At 39.7% G+C, this 15,686-nt stretch overlaps 1 protein-coding gene across 1 annotated transcript in view; it reads right to left on the bottom strand.

The window, feature by feature from the left end:
• Window positions 1-13,727, bottom strand: part of Pggt1b (protein geranylgeranyltransferase type I subunit beta) — a 35,810-nt gene extending 22,083 nt beyond the window's left edge. Inside the window, exons 1-3 of the mRNA XM_027400855.2 lie at window positions 13,588-13,727; window positions 8,135-8,253; window positions 1,789-1,856 (exon numbers count right to left, since the gene is read on the bottom strand). Of these exons, the coding sequence (XP_027256656.1) occupies window positions 1,789-1,856; window positions 8,135-8,253; window positions 13,588-13,727 (327 nt within the window). The remainder of the gene's footprint in view (window positions 1-1,788; window positions 1,857-8,134; window positions 8,254-13,587) is intronic.
• Between the last annotated feature and the right edge of the window lie 1,959 nt (window positions 13,728-15,686).

Below are 15,686 nucleotides of genomic sequence, written 5' to 3'. Positions count from 1 at the left end.
TACCAATTTGTATAAATATCTACCTGAGGGGAAAAAAAGCCTCAATTTTTATGTCTCAATGTCTTCTTAAAAGCTACATAATTTTCTAAATCTTATATTCCTCCAACTTATGAAAGTAGTTATGACATTTGAATTAACCACATATTTGAAACTTTCAACTTCAAGCCTATAATTTGTAAAAAGTATGTCTTATAAAGTTAGAAACTCATTCAATATTTTAAACCAAGAAATTCATAAAAAGAAGTAAAATTTGGTCTGGGAATACCACTCTGTGTTAGAGTGCTTGCCTAGTGTGTGTTGAGGCTGTGGGTTTAATTCCCAGATCTGTCAAAAAAAAAAAAAAAAAAATCAGAAAAAAGTTAAGACATAAGGTAAAAATCTAAATTAAATACCATAGTATTATTCACCACATAACCTTATCATTCTACTGTCATGAAGTTTAATCACTTCAGCATCTAATAAACATTAGCATTCAGAATATAAGAAGTAAAGGTAAGGACTTCAACTGTATAACATGAATCAAGGTCACACAATCTCTGAAATAAACCACATTTAAGCTTCATCTACGGAATCTAGCCAATAAGGTTTGTACATGTGTGTTAAAAAGGGTTAGCAACTTAATCCCACAATTTCCTTGCCCAATGACCTGTGCTTCCTCACAGAGCAAATCTGCATGCTACTCAATACCCTTTAACTCTGAAGCCATCGCCACCCACTGGTCCACCCCACATACAATTCTTTTAAATAGTTTCACTAACACCAAACCAATCTTCATCTTAACACCTCATGACTATTCTATTTCACGTTTATAATGGGCTTCTTGGAATGCCCACAGCAGGTCTCATTTTTCAGTATTTAAGCCAAACACCTGCTATTTTAAAAGAATGGCAGGGAATCCAAACATGAATTAAATGTGAACCTTGCCCATTAAGAGATGAAGAGATATCTGAGGACATTAACTACAATCCAGAGGCGGTCACTCAAGTGGTCCTGAAGGACATACAGTATTACACAGATTTAAACAGCGACAGGTTCTCAGGTGCTGGGGGATCACAGACAGGTGGTCTCAGGACCTCGTTTGTTGAGACCTCTTTTTTTAAAAATCGATGAAAAGGAGCAGGGGTATGGTTCAGTTGGTAGAGCCTGGTGTACTTGAAGCCCTGATTTCCATACTGAACATCATGGTGAAAGAAAGGGAAGGAACAAAAAATTTTTTTTTCCTCCACTTTCCACTGTAAAAAAACACCTTGGTAATTTTGTGCACAAGTAAAACCTCCAGCGCTTGCTCTGGGCCTGCTTCTTTGAAAACAAAGCTCTTCTTTGCTTCATTAGCACTTCTTTGTACACTGGCATGGGCCGGTTCAAAAACCTCTGCCCAAAATGCCAGGAAGCTGAGCTTCCTGATTTAAAAGTCACTAGCCTGGGTCCCCAATTTCTTCAGGGAGAACATCTCACTCTCCTGAGGAACAGGAAGCCAACATTAAGTCCTGGAACACAGGGAAGTTCACTGGCTTCACAGAAAGTATCTGAACATTGTGTTTTCAGTTTCTCCAGGAATCACTACATACACATAATAATAAGAGATAACTGTTGGTAATAACAAATTTCTACATATACATGTACCATAAAAAACTTCTAGAAAGGGGGCTAACAGCTTTACTTAAGACTTTTTTTGCATATATTTAGCATATTGAACCTAGAAGCGTAGTTCTTTCTAAATGTCTTCATCTGCTTTCTCACTAGGATCTCTTTGTCCCTTGCCCATGTTCCAACCTGAAGAGAACTAACCTTTGATGGATTGAATGGAATACCCAGGTATGAAGAGCCTCGGAAACCACAGCGACTTAGATTTGACCCTAGAAAACAAAGTGTGTGCTTATTTAAAATACAGTATCTCTGTATAGAATCCAAAGCAGTTTAACCACACAATTGTTCAATAACCAAAGCTCCATTTTCTCTGTCTGCACATATGGTACATACAGGTGAGTATGTATATGGCTGTGTGCACATGCAGAGAACAGAAGGGGATACTAGGAGTCTTCCTCTACTGCTCCTGACCTGCTATTTAGAGACAGTGTCTCACTAAACCAGAAACTCACTGTTTCAGCTAGGCTGGCACAGCTGGGGTTACAGGCCTGCACAGCCATGTCAGGCTTTTATGTGGGTGCTAGGAGTTGAACTCAGGTGGTCTTGTTTTCACAGCAAGTCCTCTTACACATTAAGGCCCATGGTTTCCATTTCTATTGAGATAATGTTGAAGACTCATCAGAAAACAGACCCGGAAGTTAAGTGACAGCTCACACAACAGGCTCTAGAATCCACTTTGACTCACTGCTTGATATGTGAGTAAGCTACAGATGTAAACCGTTCTATTGCCTTAGAGAGAATGTACATGCATATTTCAGTCTTAAAACTGTGTTCTGAGTGCTTAGCTTTGAAGTAGGCAGAATACTTAAGTTCATACTTGGTCTCTACTCATAATCCTCTTATTTTGTTTTTCTATCTGTAAGTATTCCCTCTTCCAGATATATATGGGATGTAAGTTAAGAACTTAAAAACACAACTATAATTATGGGCATAATGGCTGTTAGAAAACCAGTATGATAGATGTAAAAGGCAAGAATGTATTAGCACACCAGAACAGCCAGCTAATAAAAACTCAAGATGGTCTAAAAATGGGCTTTGATGCCATGAGCTTTCATCTCATAACATACCCATTCACTTCTCCAAACCAAACAATCAATCACCTCACTCAGCTTTTGCTTCCTTGAAACACTCAGTGGTAGTTTATAAATCTTTGCAGAAATGAGAAACTACTAAGTTGAAAACTTCCCACCAATCATTTTCCTCTGTCGGCAGCACTAATGTAGGCAGTAAATTCAGTACATGTGCCTTACTTTTGGTAAGACTAAAGTTGGTAAGCCACTTAGGGTTTGTTAAAGAGAAACCAAACCATACCCTTTGTCTAAGTGACTATCATCCCAGAGTGTACTTCAGGACCTTCATGAGCAAAGCCATATGCACAGAAGTATCCAGTGCAGCATGGCAGTGAAAATTTAGAAGGTACAGAAATTCCTAACAGCTTGCTGTATCTACCAAAGGGTACATTATGCTAACTTTGAAAGGAATTATTAGTAAAACTATATAACAGCATGGAAATCTGTATCTGAACAAGAGAAAACAAAGGATATAAAGCATGTGTATGATATTTTTAATTAAGTAAATGGTACATGCTTAACAGCCTGGAGGGAATAAGCACAATAGTAGCTGTGTGGGATGAGAGGACCAGGGAGCCTTCATCCTCTATGAGTCACTGTCAACAAGCAACCATCACAACTGCAGGGCCTGAAGACACGTTTATCATCTTGCTGTGTCAGATAATTAGAAGGCCAACCCAAGTCTCAGGAACTGCAATCAAGGCCTTCCAGCACAACCTTACTTACTGGAGGCTCTAGAGGAATGGTCAGCCTCCCAGATCAGTCACATTGTTGGCAGATGAGTTTCCTGAAGTCTCAGTTTCACTGCTGGCTATTAGCTAGGCGCTCCCACTGGCTGCTAAAGCCTCTCTTACAGTTTCTTACACAGGAAACTCTTACCAGAGAGCAGCTATCATCCAAATTCTTTCCAAGATTAGTGTCCCTCTGGCTTTCTCTTCTGCTCTTTCATGACATTTTTTGACTGACCTGCTGTTCATGTAACTACTGATATGCACATACCTACATATGCATATACACACACAGGAAGATTATGTGTATGTGGGAGAGACCTACGGATACACTGCATTTTAACATCAGATGATTAGTATAACCTTTACTATCATCCACAAAGTCCTACAGCAGTACCCAATGTCTGACTGAAAATGAATAAACAAGAATCTTTGGGACAGACAGTTCAGTAGAATTCCCTTCTATCTTTATCCTTTCATCATGACTTTGTTTTAACCACTTCAAGGTGGGCAAACAGTATCAAAAGTGTCAGATCACAAAAGTGTGATCTGAATTGAACATCAGCCTCCTCTTTTCCTCCCCAACCCCTTTTAAAGATCTCCTTGCACGCTACCAACTTGATACTTCACTATAAAAATCTGATCCCAGTTCCACTTCTGATTGAGAGAAAACTCTATGCATATTTTGAGCATAGGTCTATCTCCTTACTAGGAAGTTCTTGAGTCCCCTGATAACTTAGGACAATCCAGTTAGGGGTTTCACATACAGTGTGAGTTCAAAGAAAATGCTTCTGAGTAAGATATCACTTACTTAGAGACAAGTGAATACACTCCTGCTTCTGAGATTTAGTTAGGTTAAATTCTTAACTTCTCTGAGAAGCAGCAGCAAGAAAACTGATGCTCAAAAATCCTGTATCGTTGGGTGTTTTAGCATGGACACAAGGAACCAAACTCAAACTCATGACCTTTTTCTTCCTAATACTTATGCTCTACGTGCAAGTAACAATCTATTAGTTTCTCCTGTCTGTCTGTCTGTCTGTCTGCCAGAGTCTCATGTAGCTCAGGTTGGCCTCAAATGTTATCTAGCCAAGGCTTTGAGCTCAGATTCTCCAATCTCTGCCCCCAGATGATAAGACCACGAGCAGGCACTAGCATGCCCAGCTGAAATTTACTCCACTTCCTAACTGGAACAGTAACATACTACAAGTAGGATGCTGCAGGGTTCTCTTAAGGGACAAAGGATATGTTCAGGTTATAGCAGTGACCATGGCTTAATAAACTAATTTAAATTGTCCAATTAATTATTATCAAAAGTGAAACAAGAAGAAATGAAGAGCCTTTCCTGCTTTTACAATACTTTTAAAGGAAAATATCATCAAAGTAAAAAGTGTCCTTTCTTCTTTTCCCAATAGGACAATACACCGTCACCATGAAAATCTATTTAGTTTTTGGAGACAGTCACAACATAGGGAAGACAATGTAGTATTCTGAACTGCTTGTGGAGTATGAAACTGGATTGAAAAAAAAAGTTTCAATGTAAACAACAGCTCACAGGAAGTTCTTATTTCTCATGGCACATTTACTAACTTTTAACCTAGCGTCCAAGAAAGAAGATTTATTCATCAAACTGGTTTATCAGCCATACACTTAAGTACCAATGCTGTGAAAATATGTTCAATAAGAGAACATATTTACCATTTTTAAGTTCGTTGGGCATTCTTTTCTAGTTCTCGTCAAGTCTGCTGGCTACTAGAGTTTCCTTTATAATTCTAGAAACTTACCATCTCATAATATTCAAGGATAAAATGCAATTTGGTCCAAACTTATCACTGCAAGTGACGCCAGGTGAAGTTGAAGCTCTATTCAACAGCACCATCTAGCGTTCACACTAAGCATCAGCAAAACACTAGAGTTCCTTGCATAGTTTGCCCACTAGACCTAGTTGTACACAGAAGTTGATATGATGTAAGACATTGTGGTCCTATCTCAAACTGACATGAAAACCATGAATATGAAGTCTAGATAGTCGTATTTTAAGTGAAAACATCTTAGTTAATGGACCCTCTACTTTTGTGGCACCAACTTCAAAGACAGGAAGTCTACGTTACAATGAAAATTAATAACCACAGAGCAGAAGAGTCCAATAAGAAAAACAAAAACTGAGTAGATGGGGATGCAACAAGCATAAGAATTTATTCATGTCATATGCATATGCGTTCACGATAAAGTATTTGGGGTTGTACTATCAGAGAACATGTTTAGAATGTTTGCTTGAAAAATAAACACTAAAACTGACTCTTGCCTGTTGGCTGGCACTTGAACAGTAGGGCAGCACTGAGACCGGAGAGTCTGTCATGTCAGTCCAACTCTATCTTTTTAACATCTGTGCAAGGACACAGACACAATATTTTTAAGTATTCATTCTTTGATAATTTTAAATTTACAATGTATTTTGACCATATTTATGACTCCCTCTTTTCCCTGACCCCTCTCAGATCCACCCCTCCCTCTCTGCATCCCCCATTCCCACCAACTCCAGTTCCTTTTCTTCTTCTCTCTAGACCAAGTTTCTAGCTGTCCTGTAACTACCTCTGTAGACTGGACTGGCCTTGTACTCAGAAATCTGCCTCTGCCTCCTGAACACTGGGATCAAAGGTATGTGCCATGACCCCCCCCTTTTTTTTTTTTAAATAAACCCTGGACTTCAATTTGTGCTGCCCATACAGTCTTGAGTGTGGGGTCATCCACAGAAGAAAGTTTTATAAAGAACACTGTCCTCTCCCTCTTCCACAAGTCACCAAATATTCAAAGCTCCTCAGTTAGGGATAAGAACTTAAGAGTCCCTCCTCAATTCATGCCCGAATATCAACTGGCTTGGTCTTGTTCAGGCAATGAGTGCAGCAGTCCTTTTATGCCCAGGGATTCTCTGGGCTCCCATCGTGTGTGTGTGTGTGTGTGTGTGTGTGTGTGTGTGTGTGTGTGTGTGTGTGTGTGTGTGTGTGTGTGTGTGTGTGTTATAGTCTCTGTACTTTGACCAGTTTTCCTCTGATGAGGTCTGAGAGCTACACCAATTAAGTGGGAGAAAATTACAGATTTAGAGGGCAGTTGGGTATTAAGTCAATTTAGCAGAATAATAACAATAGATTCATCTCTGGGGCAGCTGAGCTCTTCAAGCATGGGCTCCGGCTAGATTTACTGTGCCAGACATGTGTTTCCTCCTGTGAAGCTGGCCTAAAATCCAATCAGAGAGCAGCTGGTTACCCCCAAATACTCTCTTGATTTTTTCTGGATTAAATGAAGAATAAATCTAGTAACTACCTGACTGTGCTTTGAAAAATTATAAAATATTAATATTCTACTAGCAAATAAATATTTGCATAAATTTCAGTTTGAAATTGTTGACTTTCATCATTTGATGGCTTTTAAATTTAAAAACAGAAACATTTTATTAGATGATTCAAACACAGTAATTATCTTATCTCATTATCCCCTACCTCTGCTCCATCTACGTCCCCCTCCAAAGATGCTCTATACATCCTCTCAAGGGCTTTCTCTATTCATTTATATTTACAGACTGAACTGTTAAAACATCTGTGTTTATTTGCTTATTTGCTTTTGAAACCAGATGAAAGGGTCTCATTAATTTCCTAAGCTAGTCTAGAACTCCTGTCCTCTAGCAATCCTCCTGCATCAAGTTCCTAAGTAGCTGGAACTATAGGTACATACTACCATGCTGACTCTATGTTTTCAATTTATCACTTAACCATATATGCCAGGCAGACTTTTAGTCAATACATATACAGGCCTCCCTTTATCATTTTAATACTACACAGCATTTTTTACTGGGTCATAATTTCCTTAAATATTTTAATTTTGATGAACACCTCTTTTGCTACTAATTTGCTACTATAAGCACTTTTTAATTCATTTTCTGAAGTTATAAATTACAATTGTGGTAATTTACATTTATGTATTTGGGTGTATGTGTACAAGCCTGTGTAGGGCCACACACATGCCACAACACATGTGTGAAGGCCAGAAGACAACTAGCCAAAGTTTGTTCTTCCCTTCTATCATGTTGAGTCCTGGGGATCAAACACAGGTCATTGGGCTTGGTAGCAGGTACTTTTTACCTGCTGAGTAACAAGCCACAGTTTCAGGTCATCGGAACTACATTTATATTTTGTAAAATTGAAGAAACACGGTGTACTTCTTTTTCTCAAAACATGTCAACTGTAAAGTCATGAATTTTGGAGACTTTATTTAAAAAAAACTTTAAGTGTTAAGAAATACAGCAATTGACCAAGAGAATTTTATGAAGATGGGAAAACTTATGACTTAGACTCTTATGACTGAGAATAAGAAACAGAGCAAATTCTAAGGAACTAGTCAGATATAAACATCAAATACAAATAAGGAGTCATTAATGTAGGTACATACAACACAGTGTGCAGCTGTATTTGTGAGTCTCAATATAATTCCCATGACTAAGTTGCTTTCTCAAGAGAGGTTAATGGCAATACTAGTTATGTGTTATATCTACACAGAAGTGGTGCTGAACTACAAGAAAAATAAAGATATGTAAAGTACACCAAGAGTACAAATAAATTCTATGATTTGCTAATCTCATGCATGTCATACCAAGAACAGCTAATCATACTAAAAATAAAATGCTAAAAACTCACTCACTGTCTTCTGTGGGAAGGACTTGCAAGGAATAAATCCACTCTATTATATCATCTTTGTTCACCACATCTAAGGAATCCAACATATCCAGCCCCGAGAGTGCAAAGAATGCAATTGTCAACCTAAAAGAAAGAAAAAAAGTAAAACATCACCTTAACTATCAAATCAGTGAACTATTTCTGGGCCTAAACCCACAACAAAATAAAACAGCAAAAGGAAAAATAACAAAAAACAAACCAACAAAAACCCTCATTCTACTTGTAAAATAATTAAAATCCATTCCTCCACCTTGTCAAATAGGAAAACAAACAAAACCCCATAATTTATTCTTGGTAATCAAAAAGTACCAGTCAAACCTTTAATTTTTAAGGAAGCGACTTTAGGAATCATGAACCTGACTCAACTGTGGGGTACAGGAATGTACTGAAGCTTGCAAGTAAGTCACTTAAAGGCTAAAAGCATGTTATGTATTTATAATGTGTTCATGTCTCTGTATGTGTGCATGCTTGAATGTATACACTGTTAGATTTGCTTTTTTATTTTTAATTAGGAGAGTCTTATGTTTAACTAAACTAGGGGTCCAAGAATGGAGTCATGTGAGGAGAATTCTGATTGCTTGTGAGAAAACTCAAAAAAAAAAAAAAAAATGGTAAGAGTCCTGTGATCTCAGTTTCTTCACAAACCAGAATTGATCTTGGATTATATATTTCATGCTCTTCCAAGGTGTAGTGGATAGGAGTGAGTTTACTTTAGATTATCCATTACGACTGGCTATTGTTATTTGTTTATATGCCTGTATGGAAAAACCTGCTCTGCCACTTGCAGCCTGTCCATCACAAGCAGCTTCCTTTTGTGATTGGACACTTTACTCCTCCTAACCATCAGAGAAGAAATTATTTGATACTCTGAATAAAGTTGGTTACTGAATGAAACTTTAGTCCACTTCATTTATCAGCTCCATTCTCCCAAGTCCCACCACCAGCACAAGTGGTAAATGAGGGGTATGTGTGTGCCCGAATATGTGGGTTTGTGCACAGGAGTGCAGATACCTGGGAAGGGAGGCCAAAGTGAACCACTGTGGCTGCTGAGAACTGAACATTACACACGCTTCCTGAGGGTCCATCTCTCCACTGCCATTTAGTTCTTCCTGTAGCTGCTTGTTTAACATCTGAGAAGACTGCAACTTGATTTATACAGAGCCCTACCTAAGATCTACACAAAGATGGCTTCATTGTTGAAGACGCTTGGAAGTCCCAGTCGGCAGTGGTTATTCTAGAAAGGTGTAAAGCAGGGTTTTCAAAGCTTGGGAACATAGTCCACTCACACAGAGCAGTGCTTCCAAAATACTGTCAAACCATTACTACTTCCCTCACAACACACTACTCACCTGTCTCAGGTCAGTATAACCACATTCTCTTTATCACTGCCCAAAACGGTTTTTGAAAATTTTGTTTTTGTTGATATAAACACAGCTCTTTGGTAAAACAGCAAATAATATACTTATTTTCATGATGCTGGTGCCATTTGAAAAGGAAAATTCATTTATTGTGTAAGCATAAATGTGGTGATATATTATTTAAGATTTATTAAAGCTTGCCTGAGGGCTCAGAATACAAAGCTAGCCACAAGCCACACAGCCAGACTTTTAATCCCAGGATTCAAGAGACAAGCAGATGGACCTCTGCTAGTTCAAGGCCACAATGAGACATTGAGATACATGAAACTGATCCAGTCTAAAAGAGAAACAGCTCACACAAAGGTGATCTCAGCACTTGGGATCACCAAGCCTTTAATCCCATTACTTGAGGTATATAAAATAGGAACAGATATTCAGTCTGGAGCAGTTTGGTCTCCAGCCACATTTGGGAATTAGTCTCCAGCTACACTGAGGAACAGTGAGGAACTGAGACAGCCCTTTCATCCTGAGGCAGAGTTAAGAGCTAGTGGCCAGCTGGCTCTGATCTTTCAGCTTGAAGCTTGAACACCAATATCTGTCACTGGGTTTTTATTATTCATGTTACACATAAAAACCACAACACTCACCTTAAAGGGGTTAAAACATAGTTTATTCTGGAGCCAAGTACAAGTGATCATGGCCCAGGAACACATATTTAGGTAGGTTACCCCAAATTTCATATTCCAATGTGGTTAGAGTTTGAAGTTTTTAAAGCAACAGAACAAAGAGTATCATAAATTAAATCACTTTTCAATACATGGTGGGAATATTAGGTAGATGTCAAAGATTAAGGCAAAAGGAGGAAATCTCTGCTATAAGACTCTCGTTTATTTTCTGATATTCTTAGCCTTATGGTTGGTGGAAGTCTGTTAATACACTTCTACTGTTTTAATCTATTAGTAACAAGGATGTTGTGTCAGATACAGAGGTGGGCACGGAATGGCCATTAAGGTACTGAAGATAGCCCAAGAGATACTGTGATTGGGTCTAGACCTGCAACATTCAAACCTCCCAACAACCACAGAAGTTAGCCAGTCTTGAAGAAGTTCCAGTAGAAGGTGTGGATGTTTTCAGGAACTCTGCTCCATAATTCCTGATTATCACAGTACAAGAAACTGAAATGGAGTAATTTTACAAAAACAGTGGGTCAAAAATATTACTAGGTGTCTAAATATAAATCCAACATTAGCTCAAGAGTGTTTTGGCCAGTGTGGTTGCACACACCTGCAATCCCAGTACTCAAGAGGAAGCAGCCATCTGTGAGCTTGAGGCCATCATGGACCACACAGAGAAACATTGCTTCTGTAAATAAATAAGTAACCTAGGCTGCTTTGTATCAGTCAGTAATAAGAACACAAGCAACTTAAAATCAATATGAACCACAAAAAGAACACCTCAAAACCCAATATACTGTTATCTTTTAAATGAGATTATTAATGACCCATAGGAAAACTAAAATTTTTTAAAAAGTTCTATAGGAAGGGCTGGAGAAATGGCTTAGCAGTTGAGCACATTTGCTCTTCTTGCGTTGGACCTGAGTACTCATATTGGGCAGCTCTCAACCACCTGTAACTCCAATTCCAGGGGATCTAATGCCTTCTCCTGGCCTCCACAGGCAGTTGCACATAAATGCATATATATTTACAGAGGCACACAAATATATAAACATAAATAAAAATCTTCAAAAAATTCTATGCAAGTGTGATGCACTAGACATAGGGGTGAAGACAGCATCTCTGAGCCAATACACTGAGATGTTACACATGCTCTAATATATAACGGTTGGTGTGGAATGCTATGATCATATCAGTTATTTAACGGATTATGAGTTCAGACAATTGTTACTGTTAGGTTATGAGCAGAAATTATATTGTGTACTGTCAACATGCACTACTAATTTTATACATCATACACAATGGGATTTTGAAAGTGCAATCATAAACCTTTATTGATAGCCAGGTTAAACATCTCTTCCCTTTATCAATGGTGAAAGTTTTGGACTTTTTCTTTTTTACTGTCAGGATTAACCCATGGCCTGCAGCATGCTAGGAAGTTGCACTACCACTTCGCCACATTCCTATCCCTGGAAATAGTACTTTGGTGTGTAAGCATGTAGAATATGAAGTGTAGCAACTCATGCTGACCAATCAATATCTGTGGATAAAGGAAAGAGAATAAGCAATGTTCTCCTATTTCTTTTAAAGAATCTGTTCATCTTCAGACATGGCTCACTGGCTGCTCTTGTAGAGGACTGGGATTCAAGGACCAGAGCCCACATGGTGATCCACATCTGCAACTCCAGTTCCAAGCCCCTTTCTGGTATCCATGGGCACCAGGCACAATGCAGGCAAAATACCCATACACAGAAAACACTAACATTTAAATGCTTTAAAAAATTCTGGCCAGGCGTTGGTGGCACACGCCTTTAATCTTAGCACTCGGGAGGCAGAAGCAGGCGGATCTCTGTGAGTTTGAGGCCAGCCTGGTATCCAGAGCGAGTGCCAGGATAGGCTCCAAAGCTACACAGAGAAACCCTGTCTTGAAAAACCAAAAAAAAAAAAAAAAAAAAAATTCTGTTCATCCTGTAGGGCTCAGGTCACACTGACAAATATTTGTTTATGCCCTTTATATGCCAGCCACCACTTAAGGTCCTAGTGCAAAGGTGTCCTGTAAGACAATGCAAATGTTAAAAGAAACAGCAGCCAATGGCTAAAATGTGGTGGAGAACTTGAAATGCATTGGCTATTGAAAAAGAAAATCTGAATTTGAAATCAAATCTAATTAATTCATATTAAAATAGCCAAATGTGACTACTGACAATCAAATCAAACAAGGCAGCCCCGATGTTATACACAAGACAGAATTCTATGCGACAAAAAGCTATTAAACAAACCACTACATACAGGTGGTAGTCAAGAATAGCTTGGCTAAAGAAATCTGGATTACAGTGCATGTGCTTGCATTTACTTCAGAAAGTCAGCATTAGCACACAGCACTGACCTAAATGCTCGCCTGCGTTGTTAAGCTGTCTTTCCACACCTACCAGTTAAGTATTTCTTGATCACATTTGCAGAAATCATTCATAAAAATCCCCAAACTGAACTAATCACCAAGTGTTCAAAATACACCGGAAGCTCCTAATTCAGAAAATATAGGGAACACCAGGACGAAACTATGTAACTGGGCATGGTGGCTCCTGTCTTTAATCCCAGCACTTGGAAGGCAGAGGCAGCAGTTTTCTGACCAGCCTGGTCTACAGGGTGAGTTCCAGGCCAGTTAGGCCTACATGGTGAGATGCTGTCTAAAATAAAACAAAAACCAATGTTTCTTAGCATCCAATCCCAGGCAGCTCTTTTGCCTCGCTCTAAAATACAAACAGTGCACAGCAAACATGTCTTCCTTTGGTTTTCTCAGTTCAACTTCTGTAACAGTTTCTTAACCTCTCTCTGCCAGATGTCAGGCATTTGCCAATTCCAGCCTTACCGTGAACCCTTTAACCCTACCATTTGACAATTCCTCATAAGTAAACTTCTAATCACATCTGAATAGAGGGTTTCCCTGCTTTTCAATTAAGAGTTAATTAAGGGGGGAAGGGCAGCGCAGGCACGATGATGGATAAACGCTTTGTGATCTGCTTTTGAAAACATAAAGAAACGAAAGTGACTCACAGGATGTTAAGGGAGTGGAAAAGGAAGCTCACAGAAAATGGTTGGGACAAGAAAAGAGGCGGAACCAGGAGATTCCAAAAGTCCTGAGCTTGGAGCTCCCTGACATCTCCCGGGACACAGGGAGTAGGTGTCAGCGGCGATGTCAGGAGGGGGCTTAGGAAGTGAAGAGAGGCGGGGAGCCCGGGGCCCAGGGCGGGTAGGGCAGGGCCGGCATCGTGGACGAGGCCGGCCCGGCGGCAGCACAGCCCCGCGGGTCCCGGCTGTCTGGTCGGTCTGCGGCGCGCATCCGGAGGGCCGCCATCGCCAGCCCCGCCGCGGCAGCCTCGAGTTACCTGCTGGTCTCCAGCGAAGAATACCGCTCCGGCAAGACTTGGAGGCAGCGCTGGAAGAACCGCACGTGCCGGTCCCGCAGGAAATCCAGCCGCTCTCCATCCCCGCTCCCCGCCAGCCTCTCCTCCTCCGTGGCCGCCATGCTGCTCCGGAAGCGACACTCACCGCGATCCGGAAGCAGTCGGCGGGAGGCGCCAAGTCAACTGCAGCAGGTTTCCCACAGGTGTCTGTCCAGTGGGCGCCCGGAGCCTGCCTGAGACCGAGGCGACAGCGGGAGCCGCAAGCTGGCGACCACCGAAAAATTCAATAGACCTCCTCGTCTCTCTTCTCTCTAGATTAGGCAGTCTTTTCTACTCAGTCCCAAAGTTTTAGAAACCGTTCTCGCGTCTTGTAAAAGCAGTTCGTAAATATCTTCCTAAGATTTTTTTTGTTTGTGAAAATGACAGAGTGAAACCCATTTCATGTGCTAACCAACACAGTTTAAATCCTGGCCCTACACAACATAAGGGTGTGAGATCTGAAAGTTTAATTTTGCAAAGACTCATTTTTGGAGGGCCACAGTTTTAAGCTGAATGAACAGGCAAGCCAAACTTAACAGGTGGAAACCGGAGACAACCCGTTTTACAAGAGATTTATCAACACTATGAAGATTCAGACATTTTTTCTAATCCTTTTTAGAGTATCTGGAATTATTCTAAAATGCACGCACTGGTGGTCCTCATTTTACAACGCTTGGACCTATGCTGTGTACTGAGTTTTGGTGCTTTAAAAGTGCAGGTGACAAATTGGCAGGGCGCAGTTCAGTTAATTGAAGACCCTTGAAATAGACCCATCAAATACCAAAGAATTCAAGAATAGTAAAGATTAAAAGAATAAGATCAAACATTGGCTCATCTTAAGCTGAGGCAACAGGAATAGAAGATAAAGCAATCCAAGCAGGATTTATGAAAATCAAACAAAAATAACAAAAGATACAAAGATAAGGAGGCAGTATATAAAATGTGTTTGCTAGTCAAGTATTTGCTTAAATATTAAATACTGATTATATAAAGGGAACTTAACAATGTAAGAATTATTTCTGCTTATACTTTATATGCTCTGTTGATAGTTTACAAATACTGATACAGGTTTCTTCTTAAAAATTAAGTATAAACAAAATAGTAAAATTCATTCATGCTTATACACAGACATTTATTCACAGTTGACTTTTTTTTTCTAGAGGGCCAGACCATGTTAGGCTTTATGGTTCAAACAGCCTGTCACAACTATTCAGGCCTTCAGTTGCAATTTCACTATAACTTATAATTAGCCACAGACAATGTATAACCAATGGGCAAGGCTGTTTAAATAAAATCTTAGTCATATAAAAATAGAATTAAGGGGCTGGAGGGATGGCTCAGAGGTTAAGAGCACTGACTGCTCTTCCAGAGGTCCCGAGTTCAATTCCCAGCAACGACATGGGTGGCTCACAGCCATCTGTAAAGAGATCTGGTGCCCTCTTCTGGTGTGCAGACATACATGGAAGCAGAATGTTGAATACATAATAAATAAAATCTAAAAAAAAGAAAAAGAAAAGAAAAAAAAAAGAATTTAAGTTGCCTTGGCCATGTATTCATGAAGAGGTCCACAAAAGATGAGGCCTAAACGAGGTTCTTTACAAATCAAGCAAGTTAGTAGAAATATGGGTGTACTTTTAATTGCAGAAAATTAATTTCCTACAAAATGTACTAATGTTATACATACTTGCTTAACGCTCAACTCCCAAGCACCCTGGGTAATATCTGCTTCTCAGCAGTTGCACAAGCTTGGAAACCTGAACTCAATCCTAGGGATCAACATAAAGAGAGAAGGAGAGAACCAGTTCCACCAAGTTGTCCTCTGATGTCCCCAGCATATCGTGGCACATATGTACCTGCACCCAAACACATGATTCACTCGTGAGCTCATGCACACACTCTCTCTCTCTCTCTCTCTCTCTCTCTCTCTCTCTCTCTCTCTCTCTCTCTCTCAATTAAAAACAAGGCTGGAAGTAAAACTAGCTTATTTCAGAAGAAATAATGTTCCTACTTTGGGGCAATCGGAAGAAAACTGTGCCACACAG

The sequence above is a fragment of the Cricetulus griseus genome, chromosome 2, assembly GCF_003668045.3.
Source record: "Cricetulus griseus strain 17A/GY chromosome 2, alternate assembly CriGri-PICRH-1.0, whole genome shotgun sequence".
NCBI lineage: Eukaryota > Metazoa > Chordata > Mammalia > Rodentia > Cricetidae > Cricetulus > Cricetulus griseus.
The sequence above is the reverse complement of the archived record's forward strand: the minus strand, read 5'-3'. Positions and strand labels throughout refer to the sequence as shown.